Source organism: Ovis canadensis, chromosome 17, assembly GCF_042477335.2.
Source record: "Ovis canadensis isolate MfBH-ARS-UI-01 breed Bighorn chromosome 17, ARS-UI_OviCan_v2, whole genome shotgun sequence".
In the NCBI taxonomy this organism is placed as follows: Eukaryota; Metazoa; Chordata; class Mammalia; order Artiodactyla; family Bovidae; genus Ovis; species Ovis canadensis.
Genome location: NC_091261.1, coordinates 81,975,401 through 81,995,023, shown reverse-complemented (window position 1 = coordinate 81,995,023; position 19,623 = coordinate 81,975,401). Strand labels below are relative to the sequence as shown.

Here is a 19,623-nt window from a genome sequence, read left to right as displayed (position 1 = left end):
GGGTTACTGTGGGGGAACAAAGGCGGGCTCAGCTTTGTTCGTAATGCAGAAGGGAAGACAAGTGACTGTGTGCGCCTTTCTCTGTACTGGGCACTTGGCACGCCTTTAATTCTCAGCGTAAGCCTGGGAGGTGATGCATTCTCTTATTTTACGGACAAGCATCTCAAAGAGGTTCTGCAGCTTTCCCGGGATCACAGAGGCCTGATCCCGGGACTGCTTAGCCCTAGCCTCGGCTCCTTCCTCGGCAAGCTGACTGGCTCGTGAGGACGCAGGCCGGACGCTGCGGGCGGGCTCAGCGCAGCGCTGGCAGGAGCAGCCATTGAAAGCGAGCCAGGCTGAGCCGCCACCTGCGCCAAACCCTCCCCGGGCTCTCCGCTGGTCTCAGGACAGAGTCCAGACGCCTAGCCTGCCCCTGGAGGCCCTGGGTGATGGACTCCTCCACCCATGCTGGATTCTTACTCCCGCAGACGCTAACTCTTTGCTGCTGCTGGGCTGCTTGTGACACTCTGCTAGCCACCTCTTGGTCCTTCAGGACACAGCTTGGCGTACTCTTCCTCCAGGAAGCCCAGCGTCTCCCCAACTCCAAATTAGCAAGTGATCCTAGAGCTCAGTTACCCCAGCGCGGGCTTCCCCCTTCTGATTCTCTGCTTACTTCTCTGTTCCCCCAGCAGACGTCCCTGAGGCTGGAGCCCATGTCGGGCCTGGTTCCATCCCCCTGCTCCACAGCACAACCCCACCCCACCCCCAGCCCCGCTAGTCCCAGGGATATACCAGGAGGTTTCAGTAAGTGGAGAAGAAGTGCACGGTTCATGAGTTTGAGTCAAGTTTCGTAATCAAAGTACTTCCACCATCTCATGTGATCCTCACAAAAACCCCTTGAAGTATATAGTCCATTTTACAGTGGGGTAAACTGAGACACAGGAGGAAGCTAAGCAACTCAGGGAAGTTCACCCCAAGGCCTGGGCCCTTAGCAGTGAAACCCACTAATAAGGCGCCAAGCATCAGCCTCCAGCACATTCAGCTCTGAGACGAAGGTAACTGGCCTCGATCTCTGTGCCGTGGACCCCGAATTATGCCATGAAGGTCCACCCCTACCGCTGTCAGGGGACCAAGTCGTGAAGGTCTCTCTAACCCAGAGCATCTGAGCGTTTTATGAAGGTGGTGTGGAGAGCCCTGGGCTGGGGGTTCCAGGTCTAGTTCCGACTCTCTAGGCAAATCCTTGGAACATGTGAGCCTTCGTTTCCCTGAGAAATCAGGGAGCTGAATCAAGTAGGTTCTCAAAGCTGGGAGCTCGTCTCCCAGGCCTTGGTTACAGAGTCTTTTTGTAAAATCGTCCTTCCATTGTCTGATTTTCAATCTCCTTTTTCTTATCTTTGAAAACATACACACAGCATTCTGTGCAGCAGATATGTTCACCTGTGAGACCAAAAATATAATGAATGCCCGTGGATTCACCAGGAGAACATCGCCAGTGCCCTCATCCCCTCTTTTGTGCTTCTCTCCGAAGCTACCTTCTTGCTTCTGCGATTAGCATCTCACAAACGCCTCTGGAGGCCCGTCGAGCCCCGCCTGCCTCTCTCTGCAAACAGAAACTAGCTCCCAGAAGCTCCGTGACTCAGGTCAGCCTTTACACAGCCATTAATTACGGAAATTAACTTTGTAGCATGAGCTCTAGAAGCCAGCCTGTGATATTCAGGCATCATTAGATTCAGAGCTGTGCAGATGAAGGTCAGGAAACGGGAGGCGTGTCCATCCCTTGTCCCTGCAGGGCACTCTGCTGCAGTGGTACAGCGAGAGTCCTGTCTTAGCCGCGACTACAGAGAGGAGGAGGTGTCTGGGAAAGGCGGCTGACCTGAAGGGCCCAGATGGAGGCTGTTATTGTATTCTCTGAGTTCCAGATGTTTTTTTCATTTGAGTTATTTCCCAAATAGATGATATATGCACATAGAGTAAAATCCCAAGCGTATGAGAGTGTGTCTCCTTCCCTCCTTGGTGCCCAGCCAACGGATTGTCCTCATCTGTACGACCCACTAGAGTCTTTCCAGGGATACACTACAGTGATACAAGTAAATACAATTTATTTGCCTTTTAATGTAATGCCAGCATACTTCAAACAGTGTTCTCCACTTCCTTTCTTAAGTGCAATATTCCTTCTCTCATGTAACACTCACTCCACGCTGCTTATGTGCAGGCATTTTGCCGATGCAGCCAGTGGAGGGGCTGAACCCCTGCTCTCACTGCGCTCAGTGGAGGGAGACAGACAGTCCACACGAACAGGAAGTTATATAATCTGTTAGAAACAGGAAGTGCCTGGGAGAAATAGAGCAGAAGGGGCTGGAGGGATGCAGCGTTTGTCAATAGGGCGTCTCATCTAGAGGTGACGTCTGAGCAACGTGGCTGTCTGGGGACAGGGCATTCCAGGCCTAGGAGACAGACAGAGCAAGCATCCCCGGTGCCTGGCGTGTTGAACAGCAAGGAGGCCAGTGGAGCGTGTGGGGGGCGGGGGAGGGGAGGCGGGAAGCAGTAGGGGGCGAGCTAAGAGAAGAAATGGGGCAAATCACGAGGGGCCTCTTGGGCTCCTGGAAAGACTTATTATTCTGAGGACGATGAGGAGGCGCCGGAGCGTTTGCAGCCGGACTGACATAATCTCATCTGTGTCTTAACGAGGGGTCCCCGGGGACCGCGGAACTGGGAAGAGGGTAGGAGCGAGGATGGAAGGTGGGGAGGCCAGTTAAGGGGAGAGAAGACGATGATGCTTGGGACCATCGCGAGCTCAGTGAAAGTGCGATGGAGAGAGAAGATACTGGTCAATTTTTCAGGGTAAAACCTACAGGATTTACTGATAGATCAGACATGGGATGTGATAGGAAGGAGTCAAGGGATCTCATACTAGATATAAAGCAAAACACAAAATATTTAGATAACCAGAAAAAATTCATATTTGACATACTATGAAAATAAACACTTAATCCTCTCCCCTACCATGGTGACGTCGGGAAGTCAGGTGCGCAAGTCTCTCCACGGTCAGCCCCGCCCAGGCCCCACCTCTGGCCGCCCTGACCACGCCCATCAGCCCCCGCCCTCGTTGCCATGGTGATCGCCGCTCTGGGTCGGCGTCCCAGTCTCCGCGAGGCTCTGGTTGCTATGGTGATGGCGGCGCAGGGCGCTGGCGGGACTCTTTCGGCTGTGAGCCCCGCCCCCAGCGTCCAGGATTCGTCGCAAGCAGACGGGGCCCGCGGGGTGCTCGTTGCCATGGTGATCGCGGCCTCCCGACCCTCCGGGACTAGGCAGCGCCAGGAGCTGTGTCAGCGGCCGCAGGTCAGTCAGACTCCCCTTGGGTTGTCCCCCTCGCCAGCCCGCGTGATACCCTCCCACCTCACGATCTGAACGCGGCCAGGGCCCCCGGGGCTTCTCATCTCCTGACCGCCCACCCCGGCCCCCAAGAGCTGGTCTGGAGAGGGAGGATCCGATGCGGAGGAGCACAGGCCTCGATCGAGGCCACTCAGTGGGGCGGGCGGTGAGCCGGAGGAGGAGACCCGGGCCTGTGGATATCGGCGGGAGGGGCCCAGCGCCGGGCGGGGTGCTTCTGGGAAACGCTGTGGGCTGAGCCCTAAGGGCCCGGCGCACCCAGAGCCTTCATCCCTTGAGGCCAGGAGTGGGGACCCCCTCCCTACTCTTCTCTCTGCCGGGACTCTGGGTCCCTGCTGTGCCGCAGTCCCTCAGAGCCCAGCGCTGCGCTCAGGGAGGGGCCACTCCCGGCAGGGCAGCTGGCGGCAGACCCAGGTCTCCAGCCCTCCCAGGCCGGGCCGCAGGCCTGCGCCCCCACCCCCTGCACACACTGCCTGCAGGCTGGGAGATGGCCCCTGACAGTCCCGACGGAGAGGGAGGCTTGGACTGTTTTCAAAGCTACAGCCATGCTCAGCATCAACTCTGGGGAATCCCCAGGGACTCCCTAACCCTCTTTTTCCCCTGTTGGGGGCACAGGATTCCTGGAAGGATGAGGTCCTCCCTGACACCTTTGGGGCCCTCTGTGAGCCGGGACCGCATCATCAGCAGCTTCCCTAAGGTAGGGAGGCCTGAGGCCAGCCCTTGATGTGTGCACTGCTCCAGGGACAGCATGCCCGCAACCCAGCTTTCCCCGCCTCGCTCACCCCCGGGAGCAAGGCAGGTGAATCAGGAGGCCAGTCCCTCGCCGATAGACCCCAGGGACTCAGCAGAGTTCTTGAGGAGCTTGGCATGGACTTGCCCAAGGTGGGCTGGCAGGTGAAAGGTGACACTAGAAGGCAGTGTGACGTGGAGGTTAAGAGCACAGACTTTGCAGTCAGACAGTGGTGTGAACCCTGCGTGTCATTAAGCTGTGTGACCCCGGACAAGTTACTCAACCTCTCAGAGCTGCTGGCCCACAAGGATAGCTCTGCTCACTTTGGACACCCGGTTCACGGTAAACGGGTCTCTTGCCCAGGTGGTGGTTGCTGCTTTTCTCATTATAATTATTACATTATCAGGGGTTCCCTGGTGGTCCAGTAGTTAAGAATCCACCTTCCAATGCAGGGGACGCGGGTTTGATCCCTGGCCCGGGAACTAAGATCCCATATGCCTTGGAGCAACTAGGCCCATTGTGAAGCTACAATGACCCTGCCTGCAACTAAGATCCAACCCAGCCAAAAATCAATCAGTATTTTAAAATTATTATTAGATTACTGAACAGTTCCTCCAGTTTCCTGGGACCAAATCAAAGGCTCTCACGCCTTACCTTTCTGCCCTCTGTCCCTACTGAAAACTCACAGCTATCTTAAAATCCATCCTTAATCACAGCAGGGGACACAAATCCATACAACCTGAAGTGGCTGGGAGGACCAGGGTCTCCCAGCCCGGCAGAGGCTCCACCTACTCTCTGCTCGCCGCCGCTCAGGGCCAGGTTCTGCAGCAGTTTGTAACACAGGTCAGACACAACACGATGTCCGCGAGAGGGGGCCACTTAGGACAGCAAATGCTGCTTCCTGACACAGGCGCAGGAGAGACGAGCACCTCTCGGGCTGATGCGTGATGATGAGGGCCAAAGTAAGTGCTTGAGCGCCAGATGTGAGAAAGGTGCAGAAGAGAAGAAGCACTTGCACGCGCGTTTGCTTCCACACGCAGAGAGTCTGGAAGCACGCTTGCTGCTGCTGCTAAGTCGCTCAGTCGTGTCCGACTCTGTGCGACCCTGTAGACGGCAGCCCACCAGGCTCCTCCGTCCAAGAGTACTGGAGTGGGGTGCCATTGCCTTTTCCAGTGCATGAAAGTGAGAAGTCAAAGTGAAGTCGCTCAGTCGTGTCCGACTCTTAGCGACCCCATGGACTGCAGCCCACCAGGCTCCTCCATCCAAGAGTACTGGAGTGGGGTGCCATTGCCTTCTCCGGCAGAAGCACGCTTGAGACCCTGCTGTCTGTGGTCGCCGCCCTGTGTGCGGGAGAACGCCTCCCTTCTGAGTCTTGAAATCTGTGCTCAGGCCGGTGGGGGAGGAGGGCAGACTGTGGGCGCTTGGGGTCCGCAGCGCTTCTTCCTCCCCGTCTCTTGCTTCCTCTCTTCTGAGTTCTGTCTCCAGCTCGCACAGAGCCTCGGTGCCTCTGACTGGTGGATGGCTCCCGAAAGACTTGCCATCTCATCAGAGGCCCAGCCACTGCTTCCCTTGTCAGTGGTGGCCGGGGATGAAGGGGCTGAAGAGCTGAAGGAGGGGAGGGGTGGCTGGCACAGGTCTCATGGGATGAAGGACCTCAATTACAGAGCGTGATAGCAAGGCTCAGAGAGGTAGGGAGGGCTGCCTGCCAGGGGTCACACAGCTGTGCGTGGGGCAGCCCAGACTTGGCCGGACCATGGCTGACTCCAAGCTCTGACTGTCCCCCGCCCTGGGGGGGCAGCCTGGGGCACCTCTGCTTCCACAGAAGGTGAGATTCTCTGCCGTCTGCTTGTGGCCAGGTTTACCCGCACCCGGGGGACACAGCACTTCGGGCCTGAAGAGTCTGCGGTCAGGCGGGCCGGTCCTTCCTTCATCCCACGTGTCTGACCTCCCTGTGTGCAGGGCCCACCAGCCTTCTCTAGCACACTTCTCTAATCTGCATCCCGAGTGGTGCAGTGCGTGATCAGTCGCTCAGTCATGTCTAACTTTATGCGGCCCCATGGACTGTAGCCTGCCAGGCTCCTCCATCCACGTAATTTTCCAGGCAAGAACACTGGAGTGGGTTCCCATTCCCTATTCCAGGGGATCTTTCCGACCCAGGGATCAAACCTGCATCTCCTGCCTCGGCAGGTGTACTTTTTAGCACTGAGCCATCTAGGAAGCCCGTATTACGCATTAACCTGCAATATATCAACGTGACATAGAATTAATACTGCCTATCAGGAAGTTTTATCACTGTTTAAAAAAACACACACCCGAAAGTTATTTTTAAGCTGTAAGTTTTCTTGAAAAGAAATTCCTAGCTTTTATTCAGGACAACAAAAACAGTACATTTGAAAACGCTTTTCTCTTAGGAAGAATCTGGGATCCACTGCATCGTTTTATCTTGTTCTTTCCCCCTCTTCATTCTGTCCCCAACATTTCTACATCTTCCTTCTCTTGGCGGGCGCCAGGCTGCGTCCTTCCATTGGCTCATTACCATCACGAGCTGAACTGCATTATTTTGTGTCGGGTCTTGGCTGCCTTTCTTCCTGCCGCACTGCACGGCCAGGTTCCTTATTGCTTTTGGACTAGTGGTGGGCCCCCTCTCCTGACCGCCGCGTCTCGGTCGCGCCGCATCCCTCACCCGCCGCATCACCTCCCGCGACTTGATGCCGACAGGGAGAGAAGCGGACAGAAAAGCAGCCAGCCTTCCCGAGAAGAAGGCCCACCCACCTCCGCGTGGCCGTGGCCCTGGGCTGAGCGCTTGCCTGAGCTGCCCGTCTGCCCCTGCAGCCCGCAGACCAAGAGGCGCTGCGAGAGTGCCCCCACCGCACAGCTGAGGACGTGGGCTCCATGAGGCCCCGCATTCGCCCTCTGCAAAGCTCCTTCCCTCTCCTCGCTGCCCTGGTGCAGTCACACCGGGCGAGGGGCAGGTGGGCCAGGGCAGAGAGCCGCCGGCCAGGGCGACGGAGGTGGCGGGGCCACAGCAGAGCGCAGCTGCGGAACGCAGCGAGGCTCCGCCCATGCTCCGGCCACGCCCCACGTAGCCTCGGCCAATCGGACTGCAAAGCACAGCCGCCGTTGGCAGCGAGGCTCCGCCCATGCCCCGGCCACTCCCTACACTTAGCCTCGGCCAATCGGACCGCAAAACCGTTTGTTTGGGCTTCCCTGGTGGCTCAGAGGGTAAACAATCTGCCTGCCGTGCGGGAGGCCCGGCTTCGATCCCTGGGTCGGGAAGATGTCCTGGAGGAAGGAAATGGCTCTTCTTGCCTGGAGAATTCCACGGTCAGAAGAGCTCGGGGAGCTACAGTCCTTGGGGTCGCAAAGGGTCGGAGACGACTGAGCGACTTTCACTTTGTTTAATATGATTTGTTTTCAGCCTGTGGAACAAACGTGCATTCCCCGAGTGTCGGGGCGTCTTTGCTGAGCACCCAGCATGCATGTGCCAGGCCAGCTCTGCGCTGGCGGCTTTACAAACACGACCTCATTCACGCCCCCAAGTCTCGAAAGGTTTCCAGATGCAGAAGCTGCAGTTCCCAGACGTGAGGCAGCTGGCCAGGGTCACACAGCACCTGAGGGTCCGTGCTCTCAGGCCACTATTCGGTCCTGCCTTCCGAAAAATGTGGACGAAGCAAGTGCTTTCTAGGACATTTTCCATGCACGAATATGCATATTTTAAAAAAAAAGAAAGCAGCATCAGAAATTCGTAGTAGAAAGCGAAGGAGGGTCTTGGTGCTAAAAGGGTCCTTACAGCCCGCCCCTCCTCTCACCAGAGGGGAGAGAGGTGTGACGCACCCACAGCAAGGGCACAGCTCCCCTCCTCCAACAAGACCCAGCTCTCTGGGTCCCTGCCTGGGCTCCCTGGCATATTACAGCCTTGGAGCCTGGGAGGTGCTGACAAGGAGGGACCTGACGGAGGCTTGGAAGGGGAGGGAGGGGACCCTGGGAAGTAAGCCACCAGCTCCTGCTTCGGAGCTCTGCAGGGGGACGTGGCTGCCTGTCTGTCTCTCTGCAGTGGTACACGCCCGCTGCCTGCCTGCAGCTCCGGGAGCACTTCCACGGGCAGGTCAGCGCCGCCTGCCAGCGCGGGAACACGGGGACCATAGGGTGAGCGCTGTCCCCGCGGGGGAGGGTGGGGAGAGGAGCACGTGGAGGCAGACGTGGTCCTCGGACAGCGGACCGCGTGAGTGCCAGCCCGGCCGGCCCAGGCACCACTGGGCCGGTCATCCCGCCTCACCTGCCGCAGGACCCTCTCTGCCCTTGGGGAGGCCAGTGCCTGAGGTCTGAGCACGGCTGTTCCCTCGGGCTTCAGCCTTAGTGTTGGGGCCCCAGGGCTGCCTCTGAGTCCCCACCACGCCTGCCCCTCCGCCCAGGACTCAGCCTCCCGTGGTGCACATTTATGATTCTTACAACAGGGACGTGGGCCTGGTGGGGTCAGGGGTACGGAGGCCCTCTGCCCCTCCCCTGGGCCAGCGAGGGGGGCACACACCGCAGAGCGTCTCACGGGTGGCCTGTCCCCGTCACGAATGGGGACTGCGGGGAAGGAGGGGCCCGTGTGTGTGAGGGTCCCCTCGTGACCACGCCTGCGAGACCACGCCACGCCCCTCTCAGGCTCAGACTCTCCAAGGTGGTGGTGGTCGGCGATCTCTACGTGGGCAAGACCAGCCTCATCCACAGGTGCGCGGCCGGCCACCCCCTCCCTCCCAGCACCGCTGTCAGGCCTGCCTGGGAGGCCCAGTCCCAGGTCACAGCAGAGACCGTGTGGCCGCTGGGAGGGGGTGCAGGAAATCGGGGAGACAGCAGGCGTGCAGAGAGCGTGGCCTCCTGGGAGCCTGGCGATGGTCAGGCAGTCCCCCGCCCCCCTGCCGGCGGGCATGGGCCTCTCCCCATCCTGACCCCCACTTGCGGCCTCTGGCTGCGGCAGCCTCTGCCACGGAGCTCTTGCTGGCGGCTTCATCCGCCTGTGGCCCGTCCTTGTGGCCACCGCCACCGGGCCTCCCCGCGCGGGCGGGCTTCCCGTGGCCTGCAGCCCCCACGCGTGGCCTCTGACAGCTTCCCGGGTCCCACAGGTTCTGCAAGAATGTCTTCGACCATGACTACAAGGCCACCATTGGGGTGGACTTCGAGATCGAGCGCTTTGAGGTCGCTGGAACCCCCTTCAGCCTTCAGATGTAAGCGGCTGGCGTCTGCCTGCGCGTCTCCTGACGGTCATCGGCGGGCTTTGTGGAAACCCCGGGGAAGGCCCCAGGAAGGGAGCAGGAGGCCTCGGCCAGCTGTGTGAGGCTGGGCTTCCCGCTTCTGCAGACCCAGGCCCCAGGCACACCCACACCCTCTACCCCATGCGCCTCGTGTCCCTCTGATCCCACGCACCGGGCCTGGGCATGGCTTCCAGCAAGTCACTTCAGGCCTCTGAGCCGCTGTTTACGCCTGGAAAACGGGGCCAAAACTGGTCCCAGCGTGCAAGGCTCTAGCGGAGGTCACGTGGCCCCCAGGCCTTCCTGGGGCTGGACATCCCCCTACCCCTGCCCTTGCTCGCCTCCCCCTGCCTCTCTCCGTCTCTCTGTCTTCTCCCTACACCACGGGGGGCACACCCTAGGAAGGGATCAAGAGCAGGTGGGGGCTGGCAGCAGGCACTTCCCAATGTCCGTGCTGCTGGGAAGGGCTCTGGGTCTCCCGCCGGGGGGTCCCATGAGCCTGCTGGCTGAGACCCCACGAGCATAGCCAAACCTGCCGCCTCTTGGTCTCCCTCTCTCTTTCGGCCACGGCACAGCTGGGACACCGCAGGGCAGGAGAAGTTCAAGTGCATCGCATCTGCCTACTACCGGGGTGCCCAGGGTGAGTGGCTGGCTACTGCCATCGGCGGGGCCTCAACCACGTGCAGCTGGGGGTCCCCCTGAACTCCCGGCCGGGCTCACCCTGAGAAGCTGGGTCTTCCGAGAGCCACGGAGGAAGCATAGGGGGGCCAGTCCTGGCCTTCCAGCCGGGCCTGGGCGGGCACCTGCCACACGCTCTAGGGGGCCCTGGGTGGCGCGTGCTCTGCCACTGAAGGTCTCAACCCCAGTTTCAGCTCAGAAAGATGCTCGGGGGGGGAGTGTTTGGGCAGAGACCCCACAGAGAAGAGCGGGGCCGGGGCTTGGCCAGAAGGGAGGAGAGGGGGTGCCCGCCACCCCAACACACCGTGGAGACCAGCGGGGCTCCTTGACCACTGCCTCCATGCTGAGGGCACCCCAGCATTGGGCAGGCCTCCCGAGCAGCAGGCGGTGGCAGTATAGCCCCGACCGAGACCAGGAAGACGAGGGAGAGGGTTCCTGTGGGAGGCGGGGGCCCGGGGTCGCAGGCGTCCCGTCCAGACTCAGGCGACGAGGCACGGCAGCATCCCCTCTGCTGCTGTCAGAAGTCACGCATTCACGAAGGCTGGAGCAGAGCAAAGCCAGGAAGCTGTGGCTGGAGTGACAGCTCTGCCAAGCCCACTGTGGCCTCTTCTCGGGGTGGGGGGCTGGTGTGCGCCCCCACCCCCAGGAATAAGCCTGGCAGGCAGCCTCCCGGCCTCGGTTACCACCATCATCAGCGTGCTCCTTCGAGCTGGCCCCCAGGCTGGGCGGGGCCGGGGGCAGCCGGCGTGCGGCCACCCAGGGCAAATGGGAGCAGGCAGGGCAGTGACAGAGGGGTTGAGGGTGGGGGGCTGCACTACCAGGACCCCCCGCCCCGAGCCTGCCTCTCCGCCAGGGCCCCGAAGCTGCTTGGCGCTCGTGGCCGCTCAGCCCCAGCCGCCAGCGTGGGAAGTTGGTCCCAGAGCTCTCCCACCGCCGCTCCAGCTTAATCCCCTTGGCCACCCTGAGGGCCCGAGGTGGCCATGGTCGGTCCCCGCCAGGTCACGCTTGACCTCTCAGCGGTCCAGGCCTCCCCTGCGCGCCCCACAGCTGTCAGAGGCAGAGAAACTTTGAGGCAGGGGGCTCACCTTGCCTCCCTGGGCCCCACTGCGGCTGGGCTGCTGGGTGCAGATCAGAGGGGTGGGGACTGAGTCCCCATGCCACGGGTTCAGGGCTGCTGCCTGAGGGGTCCCCCAGGACAGTTGTGTGGGAGCCCCCTTGTCACACCGTCTGCCTACCTGCTGCTCACTGGCTTCCCCCGGCTTCCGCCCACCCCCCCACCCCCGTGCGCGCAGTGATCATCACGGCCTTTGACCTCACCGACGTGCAGACCCTGGAGCACAGCAGGCAAGTCCGGGCTCGGTGGCCCCCTCCCTGGGGAGGCTTCCTGGAGGGCTCCCCAACCCTGGGCCACGAGCTGTAGCCCAACGGCGCGTGCAGCCCAATCCCACTGACCAGGCTGGCCGGTCAGCACCAGCTGCCCACGGGGCGGCGGCGGCGCGGCTGCGGTTATGCTCGGCCAGTGCAGAGCGGCCCGCGTTGACTTCAGGGCTCAGCTTGAAAGCCAGTTTGGGGGGAAGGGCCTGGCGTCCTCACCGCTCCTGGGCCCCAGGCGTGGGGATACCACTGGGCACTTGCTGTCTTGGGCCGAGATCTGGGTGAGAGCCGGGGGTCGTTGGCTGATGGGCCAGAGCCCCCCGCCCCTGACTTTGGTTTGGGGCGTTCACAGCTGCGTCTGCAGCCCTGTGAGGGGAGCCGGGCTGGTCAGTCCCGTTGGTGGCAGCGCGGGACCGACCCAGGGTGTGGGACGCCGCGGGGCTCCGAGTCCCTGACGCTCCTGCGTCCCCACCCACTGGAGACGCCCTTGGTCCACATCCCCTCACGGCACCCCCGGCCCTGGGGGGGCCCCGGGCTCCCTCGACTGCTCGGGGTGGGGTGGGTCCATCCCAGCCTGTCACCCGCGTTCCAGGCAATGGCTGGAGGACGCGCTGAGGGAGAACGAGCCGGGCGCCTGCTTCCTGTTCCTTGTGGGGACCAAGAAGGACCTGCTGGTGAGCGGAGCCAGGCAGGCCAGGCGGCCTCGGGGGATGCGGAGAAGAGGGTGACCCCCAGGGCCTAGGCGGGAGCTCTCGGTCCCCGATCCCCGTCCAGTCAGGGAGGGACGCTGGAGCTCAGACCCGCCCGGGATCACCTCCAGGCGGGTGCCTAGGCTGGGCGTCCCCGCGCGGGGCCGGGGAGGGGGACGAGGGTGCTGGGTCAGCAGGGCGCTTCCCCCAGTCAGGGGCCGCGTGCGAGCAGGCGGAGGCGGAGGCCGTGCGCCTGGCCAACGAGATGCAGGCTGAGTACTGGTCCGTGTCGGCCAAGACCGGTGAGTGGCTGCGGGGCTGCCGCCGCGGCCTGGCGATCGGGGGCGGGGGCCCGGCCCGTGGGGGGAGGAGCGGCACAGCCGCGCTCTCCAGGGAGACCCCTACTCCTGCGCGTGGGCAGGTCCCTGGCGATCCCGCGGCATCTCAGGCAGGCAGGGGCAGCCCCACCTGGAGCCGCAGCGTCGGCCCGCCCCTACCCGATGCGGGCGGGAGGCCCCGCCTGACGGCGTAGCGCGCACGGTGTCAACCAATCGCGGCTGAGCGCCCGCGGGCCGAGCTGCGCCCGCGGGACGGATGCGCGCTGGAAGGGCCCGCTGACGGGTCCCTCCCTTCCCGGCCGTCTTCAGAGAAGGCGCTGAGACAGCGGCCACGCCCCCGCCGGCTCTGGCTTCACTGGTTCCCCTGCGCCCGAGCTGACCACACACACGGGCGCCGCTTACCGCAGCCCCCAACGTCTCTGAGCCTCAGCATCCTTACCCGGGAAGTGGGGCGATGCCATCACTCTTGTATTTTTAATGCTGCTGCTGCTAAGTCGCTTCAGTCGTGTCCAGCTCTGTGCGACCCCAGAGACGGCAGCCCACCAGGCTCCCCCGTCCCTGGGATTCTCCAGGCAAGAACACTGGAAAACACGCTTTTTATGATAAAAGACAGGATTCACTGAGGAAAAACGAGCGAACGCACAGAAGCAAAGAACAGACTTTGCAAACGGGTTGTTGGGATGGAATGAAACAACTCGAAGTGCCTGGCGCACGGCAGGCGCCAAGGCTGTGGGCACTCAGGAATTATACCTCGGAGTCCTTACCCCAGGGGAGGGGCCACCGTGGACGCCTGCCCGGGGTGCGGGTGGAAGCACCACCTCCTCCGGTCCAGCACAAAGTGGTGGCCGTGCCCAGTTCCCTCTGCCCCTTCCTGAGGGCACCGCCAAGTCTGTGAGAACCCACTCTCTTATCGGAGTAACAGCCCATTCCCAGAGAGCTCCTTGTGGACCAAGCAGGACTGCCTTGCGCGGTTGTATAGGGTGTTAACTGCACAGATGCAGTGTGCGTGTCGAGGGCTTCACCTGGCCCTGTGCCCCGATGGGTGGCCTTGTCCTCCTGGAGGAGGAGGCACAAAAGGCTCCACGTGGGGGCCAGGGGCACTAATCCTCGTGGCTGCCCGCTGGACAGATGCAGAAAGGTGACGAGAAAGCAGGCCCACTTGTGATCTCTGCACAGCCCAGCACCTGGCCTGCGGGCATTCAGCCGTGATTGATTGAAACAGTGCATGCTAAGTCGCTTCAGGCATGTCTGACTCTTTGCAACCCCATGGACTGCAGCCCGCCAGGCTCCTCTGTCCATGGGATTCTCCAGACAAGAATATTGGAGTATGTTGCCATGCCCCTCCTCCAGGGGATCTTCCCAACCCAGGGATTTAACCCATGACTCAAGTCTCTGCACTGGCAGGCAGGTTCTTTACCACTAGCGCCACCTGGAAAGCCCGATTAAAAGACTAGATGCCTGGAAACCAAGGCTCAGAGGTTGTCAGGAGCGGCCAGGGCTAATCGCCGGGTCGGGAGCCTGTCCCCTGCCCAGGGAAGGGAGCGTCCTGCCTCCTGCCCCACCAGCTCCCCCTGCCCCCGAGAGGGTGCTTGCAGGTGGGGGTCATGACTGTCCCGTGCCCGCAGGGGAGAACGTGAAGGCGTTTTTCAGCCGCGTGGCAGCCCTGGCCTTTGAGCGCTCGGTACTGAAGGACTTGGAGCTGAGGAGCAGCGCCCCGCTGCAGGTCGGCGGCGGGGACCTCATCCGTACGTGCACGGCCCCCGGGCCGGGGAGGGGCTCACGCCCAACATCTGCATCCACCAACCTCTGCCGAGACTCGACCGAGACTCCGCCTGCCAGCCAGCTCAGGTGCCCGGTCGACACCAGGTGACTTCTCCTCTTGCTGCAGGGATGGAGGGATGTCCACCCGAGACCCCGAACAACAGGAGGTCCTCCAGCCTGAGTTGCTGTTAGCCAGGCCTGCGGCAGAGGCCTCCCCACCCTCCACGAAGCGTGCTGGTGCTGCGTCCGGGACACAGAGGGGGGCGCGGGGCGCCCACCGCGCTGAGCCCCAGGCCCCCCCCCCGTCTCCTCCTCTCCATAGCGGGGCGGGAGCCAGAGAGGGCCCCCACTGCCCCCCAGGGGCCCGTGCTGGAAGGCCAGTTGCACCTACAGAGTTGCCCGTCAGCCCCAGCCACAGAGGCTCAGGACTTCAGGCACAGCACCTATCTCCCGGGTCCCAGACCCCGGGCACAGTTGGGGCTCCCCAGGCCCCTCCCCAGCCTTCCTGGGTTGGCCTCGGAGTCCCCCTCATCTCAGGGGCCGAGGCAGGTCAGTGGAAGCCCAGGGAAAGCCGGGTTTCTCTCCCGGCCCCGACTCTTCTGTGAGCAGGGCTGGGCCTTGCCGTCCACCGTCCCTTCGCCGTGGACTTGTGGGTCCCCTCTCTGGCCACCGAGGGGCCACCTGTGGCTCCACCATGACCCGTGACATCCTGCCCCCCGGGTCAGGGGCCGAGGATGGGCAGAACGGGCCACACACACCCCTGCCCACCCCCGGCCCCTCTCTCCCACTTGCCTGGGGACAAGGTGCCGCACGCAGGTCTCTGGGGACCCCCATGATAGCCCCACATCTCTGCAGCACATCGGGGTTTCTCCAGCACCTGCAGGCAGGCGCCCCGTCTCCACAGCCCTCCTGACTCCCGGAACAGGCGGGCGCCCTGGCCTCCCCGCCCCAGCTCCCGCCCAGAGTGCCCGGCCCCCTCCAGGCTGCTGTGGGGCTCCTCCACGGGGCCTACTGAGCCCCCACCCCACAGCCACGGGGGGGCGCACGTCTGGCCTCCGTCCTCGGGGACCGCAAGCGTTTCTCGGGCAGCTGGTGGCCCACGTCTCCAGCTCTCCTTTTCGTGGACAGAGGGTACTCCTTTGCATAAAGCACTCCTGCAGGAACTGCAAATTCGCCTTGTGAGATGGGGCAGCACAGGGCTCAGCCTCCAGGGAGGTGCCTCCTGTGGGCCCGACGTAAGCAGTGTAGGCCTCCTGCTCCTTGTTTGCTGTGAAACCAGTGTGACCTCTCCCTGGCCCACGGGTGGCCTTCTTCCTCCCAGGCTGGGCGAGTCTGTGTGTCCCTTCAGGGCTGTAGATTTGACTTCCTGCAGATGGGCCAGACTCTGTTCAGGCCGCCCAGCCCTGGGACAGTCGGCTTTTCGCTTCTTTTCACTGAGGTGACCGTCCTCACAGCGGCAGCTTCCCACGCTCGGGATTCCCCGCAGAGACCTAGCTGGGCCTCCCGTGGGCTGGCCCACCAGACCCAACCTTGGCTTCTCCAGGTCCGGGTTTGGGGCACATGAGAGACAGCGTCGGGACGGGTGAGTCTGCTCAGGTGGGCTGGCATCCTCCCGGCTCCCTCCCCCCCGCACTGGGGACTGTGTCCAGCTGTCACTGGCCCCTGAGCCAGGACCACCGTCTTGTGTGCACCCAGCCCTCTAAGCTGCCTGGCGGGAAACTCTCCTCCTGTGGCCCCCCGAGTGTGTCCAGCTGTTACGGCGTCTCTTCTGAAGCGGCCGTGGGCCCACTGATCCCACAAGTCCACAGAGACAGTGACGTGTCTGGGTGCCGCCGCAGGGCTGTGTGCGAGCACTTCCAAGGCGTCTGGAGGAAACGGGGGCCTTGGATGCGTCCAGAACTCCCCTTCAGCCTGGCGACGGGACCCAGCCCTCTCCCAAGGGACCGTGGGCTCCTGAGGGCCTTGGGCACGTGAGGCGGACGCCTGAGGTCGCCAGAGATGGAGGTAAGGGGACGTGGCGATGGGCGGGGGGCCCGCTCCGCTCACAGTCACGCAGATAGGAACCTGAGGGGGGGCGGTGGGGGGCGGGGTCGGGCCTTCCTGGCCTGTGAGCTGTAGAAGGCGCTCGGGACCCAGGAGTCCCGGGGCAGAGACAAGAGCGGGTGTGGGGCGCGGGAGCTTTCAGAAGCAGCCGAAGCTCAGAGAGGACCCTCGTCCTCTGAGCCTTCCGTGTTCCTGGAGACGGGGCGGGGGAGCTGGGGGCCCCAAGACGACACGACGCGTGCCCAGCAGCCCCGGGTTCCCCTGCCATCTGCGGCGGCCTCCCCACCACTCTCCGTGTGTCAGGCCGATGGGGAGTAGCGTGGGGTCCCGCAGCCTCCTCCCAGGCCTCCAACCCTCATCCAGACATCCGCCTGGCATTCCGGGCCCCTGGCCACCTGTCTGAGCCTGCATCCCCAGGAGGGAGCAGGGTGGGGCCTTCCGTCCACAGGCCGCTCTTCACAGGCCCCTCCCGCCACCCCCTGGTCCCCAACGGAAGGGTGGCATCCCCCCACCCCGCCCAAGGGTGCCCTAGGTCTCTGACCACAGGAAGCCATGGCCCGGACTGTGTCGCCGGCCAGGCCTTCAGGAACTAGCCCATCTTGTCCAGGCCCCTGCAGTCTCTGCGAGGCTGGAAACAGCTGCTGAGGGGCTCCCCGGGATCTGCACCCCCACCCTCCGCTGCAGGGCCTCATCAATAGTTGATTCGGCAGAAGGCGGGGGAGTTCCAGCCAAGAGGGGAGGAAAGGTCCACGGCTCGCTCACTCAGAGCCCGGGGCCTGTGAAGCCCTGCAGAGACCCTGCTCCCCTGGGCCGGGGCTGGGGGCCTGCAGCAGGCGCCCCGGCAGGCGCCCTCCAGCACAGCGCCACGGGCAGGGCTACGGCACAGCGGCATCGATCACCCCCGTGTCCCACTCTTGCCTGCAGCTCCCTGGGGCTGAAGGATGATGGATGACAGCTGGGGGGTCGTGAGGCCACATCCCCGCCTGAAGGGAGCCCTCCTCTGGCCCCCAAAGCTGGTGGGGATGAGGGCTCACACAGAGCAGAGAAGCAGCGAAACGCAGCCCCCCTTCCTGCTGTGTGAGGCCGTCGGCAGTCCCTCCCCACGCCTCCCCTCCCTCGGCCCCCAGGTGACCACCAGCCTTTCTGTCTCCAGAGGCTTGGGCATTTCATGTAAACGGAGTCATACAATGTGCGGCCTGTTATGCCTGGTTTCTTTTCCTTGGCGTAATGCTTTCAAGGTCCGTGGGTATTCAGCATGCACGGGCACTGCATTTTCTTTGATGGTCAAATAATATTCCAGCGTCATATTCCCTTGACGAGTTTCCATCCCCCAGGTTCTGCGGCTTCGGAAGTTCTGAGTTCTGTCCAGCAGAGGGGGCTGTCAAGTCTCAGCGGCTCATTGCAGCAAAGGGACCAGGTAGCCTTTGGGGAGGGGCTTGCGCGAACCTGGTCTTGGGTTCAAGAACCCCTAGGGCTGCTGCTGAGGGTACATGAGGGTGTGCGTGTGTGTGTTTGTGTGTGTGTGTGTGAGAGAGCTTTTGAGCTTTTGAAATGAATTATAGAGCTTTGTCCCGGAAAATGATGGAAGTGGAAACGGGGAAATATCACCGACAATCCCACTTTCCTGTCCCATTTTAGTTTTGGGATGGAAAAAAAAAAATGTCGGGAGCGATGGAAATGTTTGTTAACTGATGGTGATGATGGTTTTCGTGAGTGAAACCCCAGATCTGACCTCCTGCAGTCTACACCAGCCTGGCCCCTAACCTAGCTCTTTCTCAAACACACCCGGACCTCCGAACTCTCCCCATCTTTGCCTGTCCGTCCCCATCTCCAGGACCAGCTCAGACGTCGCCCCCGCCAGCCAGCCTTCCCCAGACCTCTGTGTCCTCTGGGATGCCCACTCACACAGCTCCTGGGCCTCTGCCGCGGCCTGGCTCTGCCCGCCTCACCCCTTCCTCCCTCCCCTGTGCTCACCACTGCCTCTTCCCCCCGGGGCAGGACTGATGGAACACCTGTTTTGTCGTAAGCACTGAGTGTTCACTGGGGAACAAGACAGACAGATCTCTGTCTTCGGAAGTTTAGATCTAGCTGGGAACACACACTGAGAGGGGATCGCAGACTGTTAATGGATACGGATTCCACGTTCCTCCTCTGCCCTCCCTTTCTCTGGAGGGAGGGATGATAAGAAAGCTCATGGGGAAGGAGCAGAGACCTCGGGCGGGGTGGGGGGGAGGTGCTTCCGGGGGAGACTCTGGGGAGGAGAGGAATGTCCTTGGGGCCAGAAGAAACTGTTCTGCTATCTCGCAGTGTCCTTGTGCCCAGCAAGCCACTTGCTCTGCGAACAGAACAGGGTGCGCAACCCCCACCTGCAGTGCCAGCTTCCAAGCACACAGATTTAAGGCGGGGCCAAGTTGGGGGCCTGCAAACCAGCTCCCCCCCCAAAGTATTTTTTTCTTCCCCGGTGCTTAATGATATTGTCCCAGATGAACCCACAAGTACCCCCTGGAAACTCAGGGACTCTGTTAGCAAGGGAAAAAAAACCAGTTTATGCTTTTGGGATTCTCCCTGCTGACGGCCAGGGAATGGGGTTCCAGAGGCATTGGGTTCTGGTTCTGCCAGATCCACTAGCGGGGTTTCGGGAGGAAGGTTCTAATGGGTCGGTGAGCTGCTGTGTGCCATGGGCGGGGAGGCCAGGGTTTGTTACTCCCGACTTGAAGAGGTGTTCAGGATGTGAACGATGCTGGGGTTCCTGCCTGGCTCTGCTGGCCGCCAAGTCAGGGCCTCAAGCTCTCCTTCCTCAGATAAAAAACAGGCTTTTTTTTTTTTTTTTAACCCTCGGGGCCCTGTCCGCTGGGCAGAGGAGTGCGAGGGTGGACACAGCAGAGCGCGGAGCGCCTGCAGGGAGCCGTGCCTGGAAGCGCCTGCCAGTCCCCCTCCCCGCCCCCCACAGCCCCGGGGCTTTTCCTGCCAGGCCCCCAGGGCACCAACGTGAAAGGCGACCGCGGGAGGAGCAGCGCAGGCTTTATGGTTGCCCCCTCCGGGCAGCTTCCGCACGGTGCTCACAACACTGTTCCACGTGAGAAAAACCGGCTCACAGAGGAGGGGAAGGGAACTGCCAAGGCCGGGGGAGAGACCTGAAGCCCAGCCAGGCCGCTCCGTTCCCTCTAGATGAGACGTCAGGGCATCCGCTTTGGGTGGCACCGGAGCTGGAGGGGTGGGCGGCTAAGAGAACCCTCATGAGGTGGGGGCGGGCGTGTGTGTGCTTTCTGGTTCTCCCGCTAACGCCCGGGGAAGCAGGCGCGAGCGGCCCAGAGGCGCCTGGCCTCTAGCCGGGGTCTCCGGCTGACACATCCCATTTCCTTTCGCGCCACCCAGCAGGCTGGTCGGGGTCTTCTCGGCCCTCAGGC

The 19,623-nt window shown here is 62.3% G+C and overlaps 1 protein-coding gene across 7 annotated transcripts; it reads left to right on the top strand.

Moving 5' to 3' along the window:
* The first annotated feature begins 3,188 nt into the window (after window positions 1-3,188).
* On the top strand, window positions 3,189-18,522 carry RAB36 (RAB36, member RAS oncogene family). Of its 7 annotated transcripts, none has more exons than XM_069558404.1 (13): window positions 3,189-3,318; window positions 3,985-4,066; window positions 8,154-8,245; window positions 8,750-8,815; window positions 9,208-9,309; window positions 9,909-9,973; window positions 11,304-11,355; window positions 11,978-12,059; window positions 12,286-12,376; window positions 14,038-14,157; window positions 14,301-15,755; window positions 15,869-16,177; window positions 16,901-17,408. In XM_069558404.1, exons 2-11 carry the CDS (start codon window positions 3,998-4,000, stop codon window positions 14,363-14,365), a joined length of 804 nt encoding a protein of 267 aa, XP_069414505.1. In that variant the 5' UTR covers window positions 3,189-3,318; window positions 3,985-3,997; the 3' UTR covers window positions 14,366-15,755; window positions 15,869-16,177; window positions 16,901-17,408. The 7 variants fall into 7 exon arrangements, with proteins under 7 accessions (XP_069414505.1, XP_069414506.1, XP_069414507.1 ...); XM_069558405.1 differs by having other exon boundaries at window positions 3,196-3,318; window positions 17,141-17,408; XM_069558406.1 differs by lacking the exon at window positions 8,750-8,815 and having other exon boundaries at window positions 3,209-3,318.
* Window positions 18,523-19,623: the final 1,101 nt, after the last annotated feature.

What these genes read in the sequence shown, in the direction of transcription:
- RAB36 (XM_069558401.1), top strand. Translation starts at nt 8,538, where the DNA reads ATGATTCTTACAACAGGGACGTGGGCCTGGTGGGGTCAGGGGTACGGA. An exon ending in AAGACCAGCCTCATCCACAG is followed by an intron (nt 8,816 to 9,207) that starts GTGCGCGGCCGG and finishes CGGGTCCCACAG; the next exon opens with GTTCTGCAAGAATGTCTTCG. An exon ending in CGGCGGCGGGGACCTCATCC is followed by an intron (nt 14,158 to 14,300) that starts GTACGTGCACGG and finishes CTCTTGCTGCAG; the next exon opens with GGATGGAGGGATGTCCACCC.